Consider the following 21,133-nt stretch of genomic DNA (forward strand, 5'->3'; position numbering starts at 1 on the left):
CTATTATTCTGTTAACTGAGTTAAGTTATTCTAAATTCATTTTTCTTTGGTTATATTTTAACACAAAATAAATTGTGTTTTGCTTAACATCAAGGTGTTGTACCAGTAGTATTGCATCTGAGGCTCTTTGCATTTCCCTGTAAAATAAGAAAAAGTTAGGGTCCAGAATCAAAGAGATGTACAGCATGGAAACAGACCATTTGGTCCAACCTGTCCATGCTGACCAGATATCCCAACCCAATCTAGTCCCACCTGCCAGCACCCGGCCCATATCCCTCCAAACTCTTCCTATTCATATACCCATCCAAATGCCTCTGAAATGTTGCAATTGTACCAGCCTCCACCACTTCCTCTGGCAGCTCATTCCATACACGTACCACCCTCTGTGTGAAAAAGTTGCCCCGTAGGTCTCTTTTATGTCTTTCCCCTCTCACCCTAAACCTATGCCCCTCTAGTCTGGACTCCCCGACCCCAGGGAAAAGACTTTGCCTATTTATCCTATCCATACGCTTCATAATTTTGTAAACCTCTGTAAGGAAATATTTTTGTGGAGGTCTAGTCTGATCCATAACAAAAATGCTGGAAATCAAGCCTTGCTATTTCTGGAGTCGTTACCAATGTTACATTCCCCCAAATTCCCTGTCTTTTGAAAGAAAGCATGGACCAGGTTTCTGTACTGAATAAAAAATAATATTTGTTACAAATATGCAGACACTACAGGTAAATAATTACAAACTGTCACCATATAACTTTATTAATTACAGATCTTTTTATGAACACTCCCCCTCTCTCAAACACACACACACAAGCAAAAGAATAGAAAAACATGGTGTTACAGGTGAAGGTTAGATTCTTGCGCTAGTCAGAATGCTGCTGCTCAATTGTCCTTCTCCAGAATCTCTCACTGGTTTGCAGCAGGCACAGGGTGGGCTGGTTCGCTTGTAAAAGGTCTCTTAATTATCCAATAAAAGCAACTGTTGATGAAAACATAAAACTTGGTTTTCTTTTTATTTGAAATAGGTTTTAACAAAGAGACCTTGGAGTGCAGGTTCATAGCTCCTTGAAAGTGGAGTTGCAGGTAGATAGTGAAGGGGGTGTTTGGTATGCTTTCCTTTATTGGTCAGAATATTGAGTACGGGAGTTGGGAGGTCATGTTGCGGCTGTACAGGACATTGGTTAGGCCACTGTTGGAATATTGCGTGCAATTCTGGTCTCCTTCCTTTCGGAAAGATGTTGTGAAACCTGAAAGGGTTCTGAAAAGATTTACAAGGATGTTGCCAGGGTTGGAGGATTTGAGCTACAGGGAGAGGCTGAACAGGCTGGGGCTGTTTTCCCTGGACTGTCGGAGGCTGAAGGGTGACCTTATAGAGGTTTATAAAATCATGAGGGGTATGGATAGGATAAATAGACAAAGTCTTTTCCCTGGAGTTGGGGGAGTCCAGAACTAGAGGGGCATAGGTTTAGGGTGAGAGGGGAAAGATATAAAAGAGACCTAAGGGGCACACTTTTTCACACAGAGGGTGGTACGTGTATGGAATGAGCTGCCAGAGGAGGTGGTGGAGGCTGGTACAATTGCAACATTTCAGAGGCATTTGGATGGGTATATGAATAGGAAGGGTTTGGAGGGATGTGGGCCGGCTGCTGGCAGGTGGGACCAGACTGGGTTGGGATATCTGGTCGGCATGGACGGGTTGGACCGAAGAGTCTGTTTCCATGCTGTACATCTCCATAACTCTCCTGTCAAGTACAGAGAGCACACCTGAGCTGGTGGAGATCTGATGGCTTCTGTCTCTTCTTCGAGCTGAAGTGGAATGGGTCAAGAACATCAAGTTCCTCTGATCACCAACAATCTGTCAAAGCCCACCCACGTTGATGTGGCGGTCAGGAAGACACAACAATGCCTCTTCTTCCTCACCAGGCTAAGGAAATTCAGCATGTCAGTAAAGACTCACCCAACGTTTACAGGTGCACCAGAGAAAGCATTCTAGCTTCTGCATCATGGCTTGGTACGGCAACCGCTCTGCCCAGGACCGTAAGGAGCTATAGAGAGTTTTGAACACAGCCCAGTCTGTCACCAAGCCAACTTTCCATCCATTGACTCCATCTATACCTCTTGCTACCAAACTATTCAACTACCTGAGAATCATCACCACATTGTTGGCGAACAGAAAACTTGTATCGTCGATATTTGGTCACGAGTCAACCAGCTTCTTGGACCAACCAAATCTCCATCTGTATACGACTTCTCAGTTCCAGTTTGACGGCACACTTCAACCATTGCTTGAACAAGCAGCTGTGTAAACAGTGCTTGCAACGAGGGTCAGGTAACTTGCTTTCAAAACATGCATCAATCCTGCAGCCATCTTGGTTTTTCAACTAGTCATTCTTGTAAAAACAAACGGTTCTGATATATCTAAGGTAGAGATGGAAAAAACATATCAGAGAAAATCAATTCATTGTTCCCATTGCTTCCAAATTCGAAAATATATTGAAAACCCCAGTTTTATCCATATCACATTGATACAACTCCCCTTTATTTCCCCCAGTTGGTTTAGTGGCACCAATTTAGCACGGAAACAGACTTTCAGTCCAACTAGTACACACCAACCATGTTCCCAACACAGTCGAGAGTGGGGTGCTGGAAAAGCACAGCAGGCCAGGCAGCATCCAAGGAGCAGGAAAATCGACGTTTTGGGCATAAGCCCTTCATCAGGAATCCTGATGAAGGGCTTATGCCCGAAATGTTGACTCTCCTGCTCCTCGGATGCCGCCCGGCCTGCTGTGCTTTTCCAGCACCACACTCTCGTCTCTGATCTCCAACATTTGCAGTCCTCACTTTCTCCTACGTTCCCAACATAGACACAGCAGGTCAGGCAACACCCGAGCAGCAAGAGAGTCGACATTTCGGGCATAGCCCTTCTGCAGAAGTGTCGATGCTCTTGCTCCTCAGACGCTGCCTGACCTGCTTTGCGTTTCCCACTGCCTTGCTTTATCAACTCTGACTCTCCAGCATCTGCAGTCCTCACTTTCTCCCAGGTTCCCAAAATAGTCCTACCTGCTTGCATTTGGCCCAAATTCCCCCCCAATACGTTTCCTATTCCTATTATCCAAATGTCTTTTAAATGTTGTAATTGTACCTGCATCCTCCAGTTTCTCTGGATGTTCATTCCACATGCGAGCCCCTCTCTGTGTGAAAACGTTGTCCCAAATGTCCTTTTTAAATCTTTCTGCTCTCACCATAAAAACGTGTCCCCTGGTTTGAAACACCCCCTTCCTGGGGAAAAGACCCTTGCTTTACTTTTTTTTTTGCATTTTACATCTTCGTCTTTTCTGGCTGTGGACTTAATTCAGCCACTTACATTCATACAGCTAAACAGCTTGTCCAAGCCGACCTGATATCCTAAATTAATCTAGTCCCAATTAGAGTCATAGAGATGTACAGCATGGAAACAGACCCTTCGGTCCAACTCGTCCATGCCAACCAGGTATCCTAAATTAATCTAGTCCCATTTGAGAGCATTTGACCCACACCCCTCCAAACCCTTCCCATTCATATACCATCCAGATGCCTTTTAAATGTTGTCATTGCCCTACACTATCCCATCATGATCCATGTGCTCATCCAAGGATTGTTGAAATCTCCCTCATGTGGCTGAGTTGACTACATTGGCAGGTAGGGCATTCCACACCCTTACCACTCTCTGAGTAAAGAACCTGCCTCTGACATCTGTCTTAAATCTATCACCCCTCAGTTTGTACTTATGCCCCCTCGTACAAGCTGATATCATCATTTTAGACCTTTCAGTCCAACTCGTCCATGCTGACCAAATATCCGAAACTAATCTAGTGCCATTTTGCCAGCATTTGGCCCCTATTCCTCTTAAACCCTTCCAATTCATGTCTCCATCCAGATGACTTTTAATTGTTGTCATTGTACCAGCCTCCTCTGGCAGCTCATTCCATACATGCACCACCCTCTATGTGAAGAAGTTGCCCCTTAGGTCCCTTTTAAATCCTTCTCCTCTCCCCTTAAACCTATGTCCTCTAGATCTAGACTCCCCCACCCCAGGGAAAATACCTTGTCTATTTAACCTATCCATGCCCCTCATGATTTTATAAACCTCTAAACGGTCACCTCTGACGCTCCAGGGAAAACAGCCCCAGCCTGTTCAGCCTCTCCCTGTAGCTCATACCCTCCAACCCTGGCAACATCCTTGTAAATCTTTTCTGAAACCTTTCAAGTTTCAGGGGCCCAGCAATCTCTTCCCTAGCTTTCCATAGAGTTTTAAGGTACACCTGATCAGGTCCTGGGGATTTATCCACCTTTATGTGTTTCAAGACATGCAACATCTCCTCCTCTGTAATATGGACATTTTTAAAGATGCCACCATCTATTTCCCCACATTCTACGTCCTTCTTACAATAAACACTGATGCAAAATACTTGTTTAGTATCCCCCCCAATCTCCTGTGGTTCTCCACATAAGTTGCCTTGCTGATCTTTGAGGGGCCCTATTCATTCCCTAGCTACCCTTTTGGCCTTAACATATTTATAAAATCCCTTTGGATTATCCTTAACTCTATTTGCCAAAGCTATCTCATGTCCCCTTTTTGCCCTCCTGATTTCCCTCCAACTGCCTTCATATTCTTCCACGGATTCACTCGATCTATCTTGTCCATACCTGGCATGTGCTTCCTTCTTTTTCTGGACCAAATCCTTTAGTCATCCAGCATTCCCTATACCTACCAGCCTTTCCTTTCACCCTGACAGGAATATACTGTCTCTGGATTCTGGTTATCTCATTTCTGAAGGCTTCCCATTTCCCAGCTGTCCCTTTACCTGCAAACATCCATCCCAAATCAACTGTTGAAAGTTCTTGCCTAACACCGTCAAAATTGACCTTCCTCCAATTTGGAACTTTACCTTTTAGATCTGCTCTATCCTTTTCCATCATTATTTTAAATCTAATAGAATTATGGTCGCTGGCCCCAAAGTGCTCCCCCACTGACACCTCAGTCACCTGCCCTGTCTTGTTTCCCAAGAGTAGGTCAAGTTTTGCACCTTCTCTAGTTGGTACATCCACATACTGAATCAGAAAATTTTCTTGTACACACTTAACAAATTCCTCTCCATCTAAACCCTTAACACTATGGCAGCCCCAGTCTATGTTTGGAAAGTTGAAAAGCCCCTACCATAACCACCCTATTATTCTTACAGATAACTGAGATCTCCTCACAAATTTGATTCTCAATTTCTCGCTGACTATTAAGGGGGTCTATAGAACAATCCCAATAAGGTGATCATCCCTTTCTTATTTCTCAGTTCCCTGGATGTATTTCTGGGAATATCCTCCCTCAGCACAGCTGTAATGCTATCCCTTATCAAAAACGCCACTCCCCCCTCCTCTCTTGCCTCCTTTTCTATCCTTCCTGTAGCACTTGTATCCTGGAACGTCCTGTCCATCCCTGAGCCATGTTTCTGTAATTGCTATGATATCCCAGTCCCATGTTCCTAACCATGTCCTGAGTTCACCTGCCTTCCCTGTTCAGCCTCTTGCATTGAAATAAATGCAGTTTAATTTATCTGTCCTATCTTGTTCTCTGCTTTATTCCTGCCTGCCCTGACCATTTGACCTGTTCCTTTTCCCAACTGTACCAGTCTCAGATCGATCTCTTTCCTCACTACCTTCCTGGGTCCCACCTAACCCTACCTTACTAGTTTAAATCCTCCCCAACAGCTCTAGCAACTCTCCCTGCCAGTATATTAGACCCCGAAATGTCGATTTCGCTGCTCGTTGGATGCTGCCTGAACTGCTGTGCTCTTCCAGCACCACTAATCCAGTATATTAGACCCTGTCTAATTCAGGTGCAAGATGTCCTTCTTATAAAGGTCACTTCTACAGGTCCCAGAAGAGATTCCAAAGATCCAAAACTGTGAACCCTTCTCCCCTGCATCAGCTCATCAGCCACGCATTTGTGACTCTACCCTCCTTACTTTCACTAGCTCGTAGAACCGGGAGTAATCCAGATATTACTAACCTCGAGTACATCCTTTTTAAATTCCTATCTAACTTTCTATATTCTCTATTCAGCATCTCATCTTTTTCCCTTTCTATGTCATTAGTTCCAATGTGTATAACGACCCCCTTGCTGGTCCCTCTCCCCTTTGGGAATATTCTGCACTTTCTCCAAGATATCCTTGATCCTGGTGTGAGGGAGGCAACACACCATTCTGATCTCTCGCTGTCGGCTACAGAAACATCTGTCTGTGCCTCTGGCTAGACAGTCCCTATCCCAATCGATTGCTTGTAGCCGCTGCGTTTATATGGCGAGTCCAGTTGTGTTTCTGGTCAATGGTAAGCCCCCAGGATGTTGATAGTGGGGGAATTCAGTGATGGTAACACTCCTGAATGTCAAGGGGCTGTGGTTAGATTGTCTCTTATTGGTGATGGTCATAGCCTGGCGTTTGTATGGCGTGCACGTTGCTTGTCACTTGTCAGCCCAAGCCTGGATATTGTCCAGATCTTATTGCATTTGAACGGACTGCTTCAGTAGTTGAGGAGTTATGAATGGGGCTGAACATTGTGCAATCAGAAGGAAAAGGGGGAGAGGAGGAGAGCGCTAGTTATAGGGGACTCTCTAGTTAGAGGGACGGACAGGCGGTTCTGTGGACATGGGCGAGACTCTCGGATGGTTTGTTGCCTCCCGGGTGCTAGGGTCCGAGACGTCTCGGACCGTGTCTTCAGAATCCTTAAGGGGGAGGGTGTGCAGCCAGAAGTCGTGGTACACATTGGCACCAACGACATAGGTAGGAAGAGGGGTGGAGAGGTCATTCAAGAGCTCAGGGAGTTAGGCTGGAAGCTAAAAGCTAGGACAGACAGAGTCGTCATCTCTGGGTTGTTGCCGGTGCCACGTGGCAGTGAGGCAAAGAATAGGGAGAGAGTGCAGTTGAACACGTGGCTGCAAGGATGGTGTGGGAGGGAGGGCTTCAGATATTTGGACAATTGGACTGCATTCTGGGGAAGGTGGGACCTGTATAAACAGGACGGGTTGCACCTGAACCAGAAAGGCACCAATATCCTGGGGGGTAGGTTTGCTAGCACTCTTCGGGGGGGTTTAAACTAATTTGGCAGGGGGATGGGATCCGGACTTGTAGTCCAGCAAGTAAGCTAGCTGTGTGTCAGGATGCCCAAGACTGTAGGGAGGCTGTGGAGAAGGTAGCACTGACAGGGACTACTTGCGGACACAGAGATGGGCTCAAGTGAGTATACTTCAACGCAAGGAGTATCAGAAATAAGGTGGGTGAACTTAAGGCGTGGATCGGTACCTGGGACTACGATGTTGTGGCCATCACGGAAACATGGATAGATGAGGGACAGGAATGGCTGTTGGAGGTTCCTGGTTACAGATGTTTCAGTAAGATTAGGGAGGGTGGTAAAAAAGGAGGGGGGGGTGGCATTGCTAATTAGAAATGGTATAACGGCTGCAGAAAGGAAGTTTGAGGGGGATCTGCCTCTGGAGGTAGTATGGGCTGAAGTCAGAAATAGGAAAGGTGCAGTCACCTTGTTGGGTGTTTATTATAGGCCCCCCAATAGCAGCAGAGATGTGGAGAAACAGATTGGGAAACAGATTTTGGAAAGGTGCAGAAGCCACAGGGTCGTAGTCATGGGCGACTTCAACTTCCCAAATATTGATTGGAAGCTCTTTAGATCAAGTAGATTGGATGGGGCGGTGTTTGTGCAGTGTGTCCAGGAAGCTTTTCTAACGCAGTATGTAGAGTGTCCAACCAGAGGGGAGGCCATATTGGATTTGGTACTCGGTAACGAACCGGGACAAGTGGTGGGCTTGTTAGTGGGTGAACATTTTGGTGATGGTGACCACAATTCTGTGACTTTCACCTTGGTTATGGAGAGAGATAGGTGCGCACAACAAGGTAGATTTTACAATTGGGGGAAGGGAAATTACGATGCTGTAAGACAGGATTTGAGGAGCATACGTTGGGAGCATAGGCTGTCAGGGAAGGATGTGGTGGAAATGTGGAACTTTTTCAAGGAGCAGATACGACGTGTCCATGATATGTATGTACCTATCAGGCAGGAAAGAAATGGTCGTGTGAGGGAGCCTTGGTTGACGAGGGAGGTTGAATGTCTAGTAAAGAGGAAGAAGGAGGCTTACATAAGGTTGAGGAAACAGGGTTCAGACAGAGCAGTGGAGGGATACAGGATAGCCAGAAGGGACCTGAAGAAAGGGATTAGGAGAGCTAAGAGAGGGCATGAAAAATCCTTGGCGGATAGGATCAAGGATAACCCCAAGGCATTTTATGCGTATGTGAGAAACCTGAGAATGACGAGAACGAGGGTAGGTCCGATCAAGGACAGTAGTGGGAGACTGTGTATTGAGTCGGAAGAGATAGGAGAGGTCTTGAACAAGTACTTCTCTTCAGTATTTACGAACGAGAGGGACCGTATTGTTGAAGAGGAGAGTGTGGAACGGACTGTTAAGCTAGAAGAGATACCTGTTAGGAAGGAAGATGTGTTGGACATTTTGAACAATTTGAGGATAGACAAGTCCCCCGGGCCTGACGGGATATATCCTAGGATTATGTGGGAAGCAAGAGAGGAAATTGCAGTACCGTTGGCATTGATCTTCTCGTCTTCACTGGCAACGAGGGTGGTATCAGGGGACTGGAGAGTAGCGAATGTTGTGCCCCTGTTCAAAAAAGGGAATAGGGATAACCCCGGGAATTACAGGCCAGTTAATCTTACTTCTGTGGTAGGCAAAGTAATGGAAAGGGTACTGAGGGATAGGATTAACGAGTATCTGGAAAGACACTGCTTGATTAGGGACAGCCAGCACGGATTTGTGAAGGGTAGGTCTTGCCTTACAAGTCTTATTGAATTCTTCGAGGAGGTGACCAAGCATGTGGATGAGGGTAGAGCAGTGGATGTAGTGTACATGGATTTTAGTAAGGCATTTGATAAGGTTCCCCATGGTAGGCTTATGCGGAAAGTCAGGAGGCATGGGATAGAGGGAAATTTGGCCAATTGGATAGAAAACTGGCTAACCGGTCGAAGGCAGAGAGTGGTGGTAGATGGTAAATATTCAGCCTGGAGCCCAGTTACAAGTGGAGTTCCGCAGGGTTCAGTTCTGGGTCCTCTGCTGTTTGTAATTTTTATTAATGACTTAGATGAGGGAGTCGAAGGGTGGGTCAGTAAATTTGCAGATGATACGAAGATAGGTGGAGTTGTGGACAGTGAGGAGGGCTGTTGTCGGATGCAGAGGGACTTAGATATGATGCAGAGCTGGGCTGAGGAGTGGCAGATGGAGTTCAACCCTGCCAAGTGTGAGGTTGTCCATTTCAGAAGAACAAATAAGAATGCGGAATACAGGGTTAATGGTAGGGTTCTTAGTCAGGTGGAGGAACAGAGGGATCTTGGGGTCTATGTACATAGATCTTTGAAGGTTGCCACTCAGGTGGATAGAGTTTGTAAGAAGGCCTATGGAGTATTATCGTTCATTAGCAGAGGGATTGAATTCAAGAGTCGTGAAGTGATGTTGCAGCTGTACAGGACTTTGGTTAGGCCACAGTTGGAGTACTGTGTGCAGTTCTGGTCGCCTCACTTTAGGAAAGATGTGGAAGCTTTGGAGAGGATGCAGAGAAGATTTACCAGGATGTTGCCTGGAATGGAGAGTAGGTCGTACGAGGATAGGTTGAGAGTTCTTGGCCTTTTCTCGTTGGAACGGCGAAGGATGAGGGGTGACTTGATAGAGGTTTATAAGATGATCAGAGGAATAGATAGAGTAGACAGTCAGAAACTTTTTCCCCGGGTACAACAGAGTGTTACAAGGGGACATAAATTTAAGGTGAAGGGTAGAAGGTATAGGGGAGATGTCGGGGTGGGTTCTTTACCCAGAGAGTGGTGGGGGCATGGGATGCGCTGCCCGTGGGAGTGGCAGAGTCAGAATCATTGGCGACCTTTAAGCGGCATTTGGATAGGTACATGGAAGGGTGCTTAATCTAGGTTAGAAGTTCGGCACAACATCGTGTGCCGAAGGGCCTGTTCTGTGCTGTATTGTTCTATGTTCTATGTTCTATCCCACTTCTGACCTTATGATGGAGGGAAGGTCATTGATGAAGCAGCTGAAGATGACTGGGCCTTGGACATGCTGAAAAACTCCTGCAGAGAGCTGAGGTGTCTGACCTCCAATGGCAATGACCATCTTTCTACGTGGCAACCATCGGAGAGTATGCCTCCTGATACCCAGTTTGTCTAGCTTTGCTCGGGCTTCTTGACGACACATGCAGTCAAATACAGACTTGCTGTCAAGGGTGATCACCCTCACCTCACCTTTAGAATTCAGCTCTTTCGTCCACACTTGAACCAAGGCTGCGATGAGGTCAGGAGCTGAGCAGCCCTGGCGGACCCCAAACTGGGCATCGCTGAACGGGTGCTGCTTGATGGCACTGTTGAAGACACTCTCCGTCGCTTTACTGACAACTAAGAGCACACTGATGGGGCGGTAATTTGCCAGGTTGGATTTGTCCGGTTTTTTTTGTGTGTCTTGGACATAGCCGGGCAATTTTTCACATTGTCAAGTGGGTGTCAATGTTGAAACCATACAAGAGGAGCTTGGCTGTGGTTGAGGGGCAGCAAGCTCTGGAGCAACAGTCTTTTCGACCTTCACGTTTCGTACAAGTATTAATATTTTTGCTTCCTTTGTAAGTGTCGATCGATAAGAATTTAACCTGATAAAGTACATGAATATGAAAGGTTTAGAGGGATGTCAGTCAAACACAGGAAAGTGGAACTTGTTTAGTTTGGGGATTATGGTTGACATGGACTGGTTGGACCAAAGAGTCTGTTTCTGTGCTCTACGACTGGGAGAATATAGGAATGGATTCAGTAAAAAATATGGAACAAAACCTGCAAAAGCGGTAGAGAGCAGGTACAGTTACAACATTTAAAAGACATTTGAACAGGTACATGAATAGGTAATATGAAGGGCTTTTGCCCGAAACGTCGATTTTGAAGCTACTTGGATGCTGCCTGAACTGCTGTGCTCTTCCAGCACCACTAATCCAGAATCTGGTTTCCAGCATCTGCAGTCATTGTTTTTACCACATGAATAGGTAAGGTTTAGAGGGATATGGGCCAAATGCTGGCAAATAGAACCGGTTCAGTTTAGGAAAGCTGGACAGAAAGGTCTGTCCCATGCTGTATGACTCTATAAAGCTCCTTCATCACTTTTTAATGAAAGATCTGCCTACTCTCTTAAACATGCAGTAAAGCTTCCTCTACACTATCCCTGCCCCATCAAACACCCCCAGGACAGGGACAACACAGGGTTAGATACAGAGTAAAGCTCTCCCTACACTGTCTCCCCCCCATCAAACACTCCCAGGACAGGGACAGCACAGGGTTAGATATAGAGTAAAGCTCCCTCTACACTGTCTCTCTCCCCCCCCCCCCCACTAAACACTCCAAGGACAGGGACAGCACGGGGTTAGATATAGAGTAAAGCTCCCTCTACACTGTCTCTCTCCCCCCCCCCCCCCCCAACTAAACACTCCAAGGACAGGGACAGCACGGGGTTAGATACAGGGTAAAGCTCCCTCTACACCGTCCACTGGTTCAGTTTAGGAAAGCTGGACAGAAAGGTCTGTCCCATGCTGTATGACTCTATAAAGCTCCTTCATCGCTTTTTAATGAAAGGAAAGATCTGCCTACTCTCTTAAACATACAGTAAAGCTTCCTCTACACTATCCCTGCCATCATACACTCCCAGGACAGAGACAATATGGGGTTAGATACAGGGTAAAGCTTCCTCTACACTGTTCCTCTCTCAATCAAAAATTCCCAGGACAGGGACAGCACGGGGTTAGATACAGAGTAAAGCTCCCTCTACACTGTCCACCCCATCAAACACTACCAGGACAGGGACAACACAGGGTTAGATATGGAGTAAAGCTCCCTCTACACTGTCCCCCCATCAAAAACTCCCAGGACAGGGACAGCACAGGGTTAGATATGGAGTAAAGCTCCCTCTACACTGTCCCCCCATTAAACACTCCCAGGACAGGGACAGCACAGAGTTAGATATGTGGTAAAGCTCCCTCTACACTGTCCCCCCATCAAACACTCCCAGGACAGGGACAGCACGGTGTTAGATATGGTGTAAAGCTTCCTCTACACTGTCCCCCCCATTAAACACTACCAGGACAGGGACAGCACGGGGTTAGATACAGGGTAAAGCTCTCCCTACACTGTCCCCCCCATCAAACACTCCCAGGACAGGGACAGCACGGGGTTAGATACAGAGTGAAGCTCCCTCTACACTGTCCCCCCATCAAACACTCCCAGGGACAGGGACAGCGCGGGGTTAGATACAGAGTAAAGCTTCCACTCCATTTTTTTTCAAACCGGAAGTGAATGTCCATGCTGTCTGACTCTCTAAAAGGAGATGGTGTCAATGGTAGCCATGATGTGGAGGTGCCAGTCTTGGTCTGGGGTGGACAAGGTTAACAATCACACAACCCCAGGTTAGAGTCCAACAGGTTTATTTGGAAGTACTAGCTTTCAGAGCACTGCTCCTTCATCAAGTAACTAGTGGGGCAGGATCATAAGTCTGAAACTTTATAGCAAAAGATCACAATGTCATGCAATTAAAATGATATATTGAACAAACCTAGATTACTGTTAAGTCTTTCATCTTTTTAGAATGGCCTTGAATCTTCAGGTGACCGTCCTCCAAGGTGGACTTCGGGATATGCAACAACTGGCTGAGCTGCTGAGCAAAGGCTGATAGCCAAGTTCGATACCCAAGAGAATGGCCTCAACTGTGATCTTGGGTTCATGTCACACTACAGGTGACCCCATTACATGATACATTCTCTCTCTCTCTCACACACAGACACTCTTACATACTCACACACTCATGCAGACCCTCTCTCACACACACACTCTCTCTCAGACACACTCACATACACCCGCCATACTCACACCCTCTCACAGACTTACTCTAATCACACTCATGCACGCAGAAACACACAGTCTCTCATGCACGCTCACACACACAGACACACACTCTTTCTCCCTCACACGCGTACACACACAAGTCTAAATGCTGAATTTGCATTTGCAGGATTGTATTTGCAGATACTTTGTATTTTTGTTCAAAAAGCTTACAACCTGCAGGCAGTCAGTCCATATAACATTGGAGAAATTCCTAGTTTGGAAGTAGAACCAGTCTGGATCTAACCTCACACCTTTAATACATTTGTCTGAGCTGAGATGTCACCTTTTTCAAAAATAAAACCTTAAGTTATCTCAGGAAGGTGACTGAAAAGAAGTTCTGGGATTAGTGAACCGAAACCTGCAACCCATTCTAAAAGATGAAAGACTTGTGTGAGGCTGTGCTGCCTCACAGTACCAGGGTACCAGGTTCGATTCCAGCCTCAAGCGACTGGCTGTGCTAAATTGCCCATAGCGTTAGGTGCATTAGATTACTTAACAGTGTGGAAACAGGCCCTTCGGCCCAACAAGCCCACACCGACCCGCCAAAGCGCAACCCACCCAGACCCATTCCCCTACATCTATCACAATGGGCAACTTAGCACGGCCAATTCACCCAGCCTGCACATTTTTGGACTGTGGGAGGAAATCGGAGCAAACCCACGCAGACACGGGGAGAACGTGCAAACTCCACACAAGACAGTCGCCTGAGGCGGGAGTTGAACCCGGGTCTCTGGCGCTGTGAGGCAGCAGTGCTGACCACGGTGCCACCCATTAGTCAGAGGGAAAAATGGGTCTGGACGGGTTACTCTTTGGCAGACCGGTGTGGACTGGTTGGGTCGAAGGGCTTGCTTCCACACTGTAGGGAATCTAAACTAACCATAACAGCCATCTAGGTTTGTTCAATGTATCATTTTAATTGCATGACACTGTGATCTTTTGCTATAGATTCTGCAGCTTATGATCCTGCCCCACTAGGTTATCTGATGAGGGAGCAGCACTGAGAAAGCTAGTGCTCACAAATAAACCTGTTGGACTGTAACCTGGTGGTGGTGTGATTTTACAACTCTGCTCAAAGGAGACACACAGGCGGAAGTGACTGACCTCACCAAGATGGCGGCCAGGACCGTGGGAGGCGGAGGGAGGGGCGTGTCGCCCTTCACGCCATGACGCAGGCGCGCTTCCGGCCCCTGCGCCCGCCCCGAGGGGTGGGGACCCCGTTATATCCGGGTCCCCGGGCCAACCTCCTTCCTTTTCCACGCCGGCGCTTCCACGCTCAACATGCCCGTGAGTGTCGGGGGGAGGGGGGAAAGGAAAACAAATGGCTGCTTCGAGCGGGCCGGGAGGTTTTGGGGTAGAAATAAACGATAAGGCGGAAGCCAAACTCCGGGGGATGCTAATCGATGTGGGCGGAAAGTCTTTTTTTCCCCCTTAAATGCCTTTTTATTTAAAAATCGGGGAGAGAATCGCTCACCCTTCTCGGCAAAGATGGCGGCGGGTCATTCTTCTCGTGCGAACAGCCGCGCGCGCGGCCGCCGTTGCCTCGGGGGCGCGAGGGCGAGGACCTGCGCGCCTTCCCTCCTCTTCCCCCCCCCCCCCTGTTCGTCGCTGGGGGCAACGGCCGCGCGAGGCCGGAGTTGTCGCGCGGCGATGAGGGGGTTGCTGCCTGTCCATCAAACCCAGCCCAGCCCAGCCCAGCCCTCGCCGTCCCCCATCACGTCACCCCGGGCCAACGCGGCGCGAGCCAGGAGTTGTCGCGCGGAGCTCTGGGGGTTGGTGGGGGTGGGCGCGAGGGTCACCGCCTGTCAATCACGCCGTCACTAGGCGCGCGGGGTGAAAGGACCCGGCCGCCTCCTGTCAATCAAACCCGGGTTTAAAAGGGACACGGCTGCAAGGGTACCTTCTGGTGTCCTGAAGGGGGTTCCGAAGGTTGCATTTGGGGACGGGGAGGGTGTTTTCGGGCACAGGGGTGTTTGCACTGTCTGGAGTGCCTGGAGGCTGTGCAAACAACCAGTAGCATCGCAGGACAAACATTCGGCCCAATAATTCCACGCCAATCCATTGAAGGGCACCCCACCCCCCCCCACCCATTCTCCTCCTCCCCCACCCCCCCCCCCACCCATTCTCCTCCTCCCCCACCCCCCCCCCCCCCCATTCTCCTCCTCCCCCCCCCCCCCCCATTCTCCTCCCTCCCCCCCCCCCACCCATTCTCCTCCCCCCCCCCCCCCCACCCTATCACTGTAATCATGCATTCCCCATGGGTGGCCCACTTAAGCTGGATTCTTCTCCTTCCAAGTTGCAGCTTTAGTTTTAACATCAACGCCATGTGCATGAGAGTTTACCTGTCCTCTTTTTTTTTTCCAACCCACCCATTGAGGCATTTTGCATAAGGGCTTTGCGAGCTGTGGCACTTTTATCTTTCGCAGGCTTTGCACTCTGGGGTATTTGTAAGTCTCCTGTCCCCACATGCCTGTGGGTTTTGTGCTTTATGGCCTTTATTTACAGCCTCAGCCCACTTGCCTCTGGGCTTTGCTATATGGGGGTCTATATAGTTTCCCGCCCCTTGTGCAAACTGGAGCATTACATAACAATCTCCTGCCCCACGTAGGAAGGCTTTGCACAAAAAGTGGAGTGTTTTGTAAAAGCTTTCTGCCCTATTGCCCAAGGCATTTGAAAACTGGGGGCAATCCATCTTTGCCCTCTGCCCCACACACGCAAGGAATTTAGCAAACCGAGGGTGTTTTGTTATCAACTTACTGTCCCTTGTGCATTTAAAAAAAAAACATTTTCACTGGTAAATCAGAAATCTATTGCCTGTCCCTAATTGCTGCTCAAACTAGCTCAACCACTTCAGAGGAGTCTGGAGTCATCACACAAGTCTAAAGTCGCCTGTCGGGTCAGACTGCAAAGGAGCAGCAGATTTCCTTCCGTTAACGGCAAGCCTTTATGACGGTTGATGGTTGTCATGGTCACCATGACAGATTTAGATTCCAGGGAGAAAGTGAGGACTGCAGATGTTGGAGATCAGAGTTGAGAATGCGGCACTGGGAAAAGTTTATGCCCGAAACATCGATTCTCCTGCTGCTCGAATGCTGCCTGATCTGTTGTACAGATTCAGATTCCAGGTTTTACTTGTTAAATTTGAATTCCACAGCATTCCACATGGGTGGAATTTGAGCCTGTCTTCAGATCATTAGCCTGAGGCCTCTGGATTAATGGCCAAATGACACGACCACTACTTGTCCCCTCAAGGAGTTTGCAAGTGAGAGTGTTCATTGTCAGTAGGTTGGCCACATGGATTTGCATTGTGCAGTTTTACAGTACTGACATTGTTCAGTCACAGCCTGTGACTGCACAATTCAGAACTAGTGCAGTCATAATGAAATCATTTGGGATGTTCCTAGCCCATAAAAATGTGATAATGCAGTTTTATCTGCTCAGAATTATTCAAAAGCCTTGCTTCTGCTGTGTTGCGGGATGGATGTCTCAGTTTGGGCCATGATGTTCAAAAGGTACCCTTTGAATTCTGGCAAACAGCTGCTTTCCCCTCTGAAAGCAATTGCCACTATGCCCAATTAATGGCCTGGTATTGGGGGTGGGGTGGGGCATTGACCGAACAGAAAGCGATCTAACACCAGCCTGGCAAATGGATAATTTATGTTTAAAATGGCAGCAATCCACATTCTTCCTCTTGCTGTGTGATGAGGGTGACCTGCTTGCATCCTGTCCTCCACCTCTGAAGCTGAGCCTGTGATGCTCAAACCTCTCCACCCCACAGAGTGGTTAATTGCCCAAGAAAGGACAGGCATTTGAAGCTTTTTGCTGTGGTAAAGATACTGTTACTCCAGGTAGATGTCCACTTCTGTCGTTAGAGGTGGAGCAGTTGGCCGGCCTGTTCACTGTGAGTGTGTTGGTGCAGGAATGGGGGTAGCAATCGAGGTGAATTCTCACCCTGGTGTTTTTTTTGTTGTTTGGTTTGCAAGTACTGCTGCTGTTATCTAAAGGTCTCTGCTGGTTGTATGGGATGGGTGTGGGACTGAAGGTCTGTAATCTCTCTCTCATTTTGTCTTATCTGCAGTTGGCGAAAGATCTGCTACATCCCTCTCCCGAGGAGGAGAAGAGGAAACACAAGAAGAAACGTTTGGTGCAAAGCCCCAACTCTTACTTCATGGATGTCAAATGTCCTGGTGCGTATTCCCTCCCGCACCCTCCTGTTGGGGTGGCTGTAGACCCTGTAAGGCATGTTACTGGCTCCTCTGTATTTCATCACTAGCCAAATGGAACACCAATGTTCCCTGTGGTCTCCTTTTCCTGCTGCTGGAATCTGCACGGCACTGGTGTCTGCTCACAGAGGTCCATGTATTGACACATCAGTCAGTACATGTGGAACCTCTTGTGGCTGTGCAGCTTACTGGGAACATTGGTTGGCACGAGGCTGGTCCCGTTCTGTCTGCATTCAGGCAACAGTCTCAAAATCAACATTGCTGACCTCTGACCAGCTCCTCAAGAATGTGGCAAACATTCAAAATGTCTGTCGTGTTGCCGCTCGAACTGTGGCTGCCCTGGGGGTGTTTGATTGTCCCAGCATAGAGGGGAGCTTTACTCCATATCAGACCCCGTGCTGGAGCCGTCCTGGGTTTGTTCCTGTAAGTAATGGGGGGGGAACTATTCCTTTCTGCACCTAATATTTTCATTATGCGTGTGTGTGTAAATTTTATTCCTTGACGTAGATCTTTTTAAATACTAGTTTGCTCTGTTTTGAATAGTTTGTTCCCGATTTGTTATTTCTTAGGTTGTTATAAAATCACCACCGTGTTCAGCCACGCGCAGACTGTCGTGCTTTGTGTCGGATGCTCCACTGTACTTTGCCAGCCCACTGGTGGAAAGGCCAGGCTAACAGAAGGTGAGTGCTGGCTGGTCTGGTGTCTTGTCATTATCTCCTCCAGTGCTCATCCTGCCGTAAAGTGTTTGAACAGGACCTGGGAATGGGCAAGGGGACAGAAATGGCACCTATTCCCTCACCCAGTGTTATTCCCCCAAAGCTGTTATCTTTCTCACAGTGGGCGGTTGGTTGCTGGAAATGTTGGGGAAGCATATGATTCCTGCCAATGAATTGCCTTCACTGGAAAATTTTGAATTAAGAAGGAAACAGGCTGGAAGAACGTGGGATAGGGAAGGAGATGTAACAGGAGTGATAAGAAAGAAAAGATTGGGTCAATTTGGGCGATTGATGCTGTTCTGCATTGGGACTGATTTTTAACTGCCAATTAAATTGAATTCACATTACTGTCTGGAAATGACTAAAATTCTAAAATAGTAAGTTCAGAGAAATAGCAACTTTAAGGCGTGTAAGTGTGGAGGGTAATCCAGAAAGTGTAGCGTATTTGAACATCTCAAGCGGGTGGTCTTCGTGGGGGTGACTAGATGTTTAAATTAAAACCATATAATTATCTAAAATGATATAAATGCTGGGTTGCACTGGAGCCTCGATGCTGAGTTGAAAAGTGTGGAGGAGTCAAAACACGAGGCTACAGATCATCGAATCATTGGAACAGTAACATTCACTTGTGACTCTGTGTCTCAGTCCCAGTCTTCCCACCCTTTCCCTGTATCCTTAAGATTGTTCTCTTCAGAATGGTTACTCTTGGAGAACTGCACTCAGTTGTGGTCTTCCTGCTATCAGGAAGGTGTTGGTGAAACTTGAAAGGCTTTAGAGAAGATTTTACAAGGATGTTGGAGGGTTTGCATTATGGGAGAGGCTGAATCGGCTAGTGCTATTTTCCCTGGAGTGTCAGAGGTTGAGGGGTGACCGTAGCGAGGTTTATAAATCATGAGGGCATCGATAGGGTGAAGAATCAAGGCCCTTTTACCCCAGGGTAAGGGGGTCCACAACTAAAGGGCATAGGTGTATGCTGAGAGGGCAAAGATTTAAAAGGGAACTAAAGGGGCAATGTTTTCACGCAGAGGGTGGTGTGTGAATAGAATGAGCTGCCAGAGGACGTGGAGGAGGATGGTACAGTTACAACATTTTAAAAAGCATCAGGATGGGTAGATGAATAGGAACAGTTTAGAGGGATATGGGTCAAATGGGACTAGATTAATTTAGGATATCTGATCAGCATGGACAGGTTAGACCAAAGGGTCTGTTTCTGTGCTGTACATCTCTGGCTCGATAATTGTTCAATTTTCTTTTTGAATGCCGCAATTAATTCTGCCTCCACTGTGTGCTCATGCAGCGCACTCTCGACCTTCCCCCTCTCACCACTGCATCAAATGCTTTTCTTGTGTTTGCCTGGGTTCCTTTCATCTATAACCTTGGGCAGTTTCTCCCTTTGTCCAAACCCCTTGCTATTTTAACACTTCTTATGTGGCACATCCCATCTCAAACCTCTGTTCTCGAAGAAGAACGTGACATACTTGTCCAGTCTGTCCTCATCACTGGGGTTCTCAGCCTTGGAACTGTACTCGTCAATCTTTCCCTGCACGCTCGCTCTGTCTCCAAAGCTTACACTCGCTTGTGAAAGATGGGTGCTGAGAGAGGTACACAGCTGATGCCCAGCCCCATATACAGGTTCACTTTAATGTCAGGGCTGTTGTGCTCCCTCCCGATGTTTATGAAGCTCAGGAATTCTCATTGCCACACCACTGCCTCCAGCTATTTCTTTACCATCACCAAGAATCGCCAATGGGGGTTCACCCAGAGTGGGGTGAATGCTTTCAGAGGGAGTAATTGAGGCAAGCGTTAGAATAAAAGGGAATCTGGATAAATACAGAAGGAAGAACAATAGTGAGAGTCGGCTGTGCCAATCTTGAATCAGACTCCCCCAAAAAAAATGTGACTCTGGAAAAGCACAGCCAGACAGGCAGCATCTGAGGAGCAGGAGAGTCGACGTTTCAAGCATAAGCTCTTCATTCTTCACTTTCTCCTGATCTTTGATCAGGTCTGGTGGCAGGATGCTGATGTGGAGTGAGAGTGCCGAGCCAGACCAAAGCAGACCCAGATGCTGTATGTGAAGTGTAAACACCAGCCTGTGCAACCTGACTCCCAAAAGAGAAAATGCTGGAAATTCTCAGCAGGTCTGGCAGCATCTGTAAGGAGAGAAAAGAGCTGATGTTTCGAGTCAGCTGACCCTTTGTCAAAGCTGACTGTTCTCCAAGGCAGCATGTCCGTCTTACAGGTTTGTGTTTTCTCTCTCTCTCTCTCCCTTCTGCAGGCTGTTCCTTCAGAAGAAAGCAGCACTAAAATGAAAGTTGGCATCTCTGGACGGGTGAGACTACCTGCACCACTGAGCATCAGGATGCTGGCTAAGGGATACTGATTCACTTCCCTGAGATCTGGTTGGTAGGAGTAAAGAAACGTAGCTGGGGGGAGGGGGGAAGGCTGTCATCACTGTCCCGTAGCTTTACCAATCTGATTTATGTCAACCTTTTTGGACCTTCTGGTGATATTGGGTTATTTGTTAAGAATTGTCAAATAAAATGTTGTAACATCTTTAGGTAGTTTTTGTTTTTTTTTAGAAAATGGCTTGTTTACGATGTCTTGTTCTCCATGGTGAGTTTGTACTGTTGATTGTAGGTGCACCTATGACTTGTTTTGATGCCGCGGTGGGAAAGCTATGTAACAAAAACAGAATTGCTGGAGAAACCCGGGCATCTGCGGAGAGAAAGCAAAGCTGATTTTTCAAATCCAGTGACCTGCCTTCAGACGTTCTGTCCGTGCTCTCCTCTGTCAAGTGTTCATGTACAAATGGACATCCTCAATCTGAATGTCAGCTGGTGTTTCAATAGCAGCATTGACTTTCCCGGTCTGGTTTTTGAATCCCTCTGTTATCAACACCAGCATGGGATTGTGACTGTCCCTCCCTGGTGCCTGTTCTGAAGGGCTACTGTCCTGTTGGGAGGTGCCTGTTGTCTTTCAGATGAACGATGAAACTGACACCTGTTCCTGTGCTGTAGGTCGTAAACCATTCGTGCACTTTTTTGTCTTGAGTTCCCAGGTAATGTTAAGCAGCTTTCACATGCTGCGGTGCCAACAGCAGCTGGAGTAGTCTAAATTCTAGCCTGCTCGAGCACAGACTTTGACATTAAATGCTCTGTCTCATTGTGCTGTTAATTGGCCAA

At 47.5% G+C, this 21,133-nt stretch overlaps 1 protein-coding gene and 1 long non-coding RNA gene across 2 annotated transcripts; one reads left to right on the plus strand and one right to left on the minus strand.

Annotated features, from left to right (window-relative positions):
* Nucleotides 1-725: 725 nt before the first annotated feature.
* On the minus strand, nucleotides 726-14,879 carry LOC140454032 (uncharacterized). The gene is made up of 2 exons (XR_011952536.1): nucleotides 14,487-14,879; nucleotides 726-2,413 (listed from the first exon to the last, which is right to left on the minus strand). It is a non-coding gene; the product is annotated as an uncharacterized lncRNA (long non-coding RNA).
* LOC140454031 (small ribosomal subunit protein eS27) lies at nucleotides 14,174-20,504 on the plus strand. The gene is made up of 4 exons (XM_072548978.1): nucleotides 14,174-14,299; nucleotides 17,091-17,199; nucleotides 17,805-17,915; nucleotides 20,227-20,504. The coding sequence occupies exons 1-4, from the start codon at nucleotides 14,294-14,296 to the stop codon at nucleotides 20,253-20,255; spliced, it is 255 nt and encodes an 84-aa protein (XP_072405079.1). The 5' UTR covers nucleotides 14,174-14,293; the 3' UTR covers nucleotides 20,256-20,504.
* Nucleotides 20,505-21,133: the final 629 nt, after the last annotated feature.

Source organism: Chiloscyllium punctatum, chromosome 28 (genome assembly GCF_047496795.1).
Source record: "Chiloscyllium punctatum isolate Juve2018m chromosome 28, sChiPun1.3, whole genome shotgun sequence".
In the NCBI taxonomy this organism is placed as follows: Eukaryota; Metazoa; Chordata; class Chondrichthyes; order Orectolobiformes; family Hemiscylliidae; genus Chiloscyllium; species Chiloscyllium punctatum.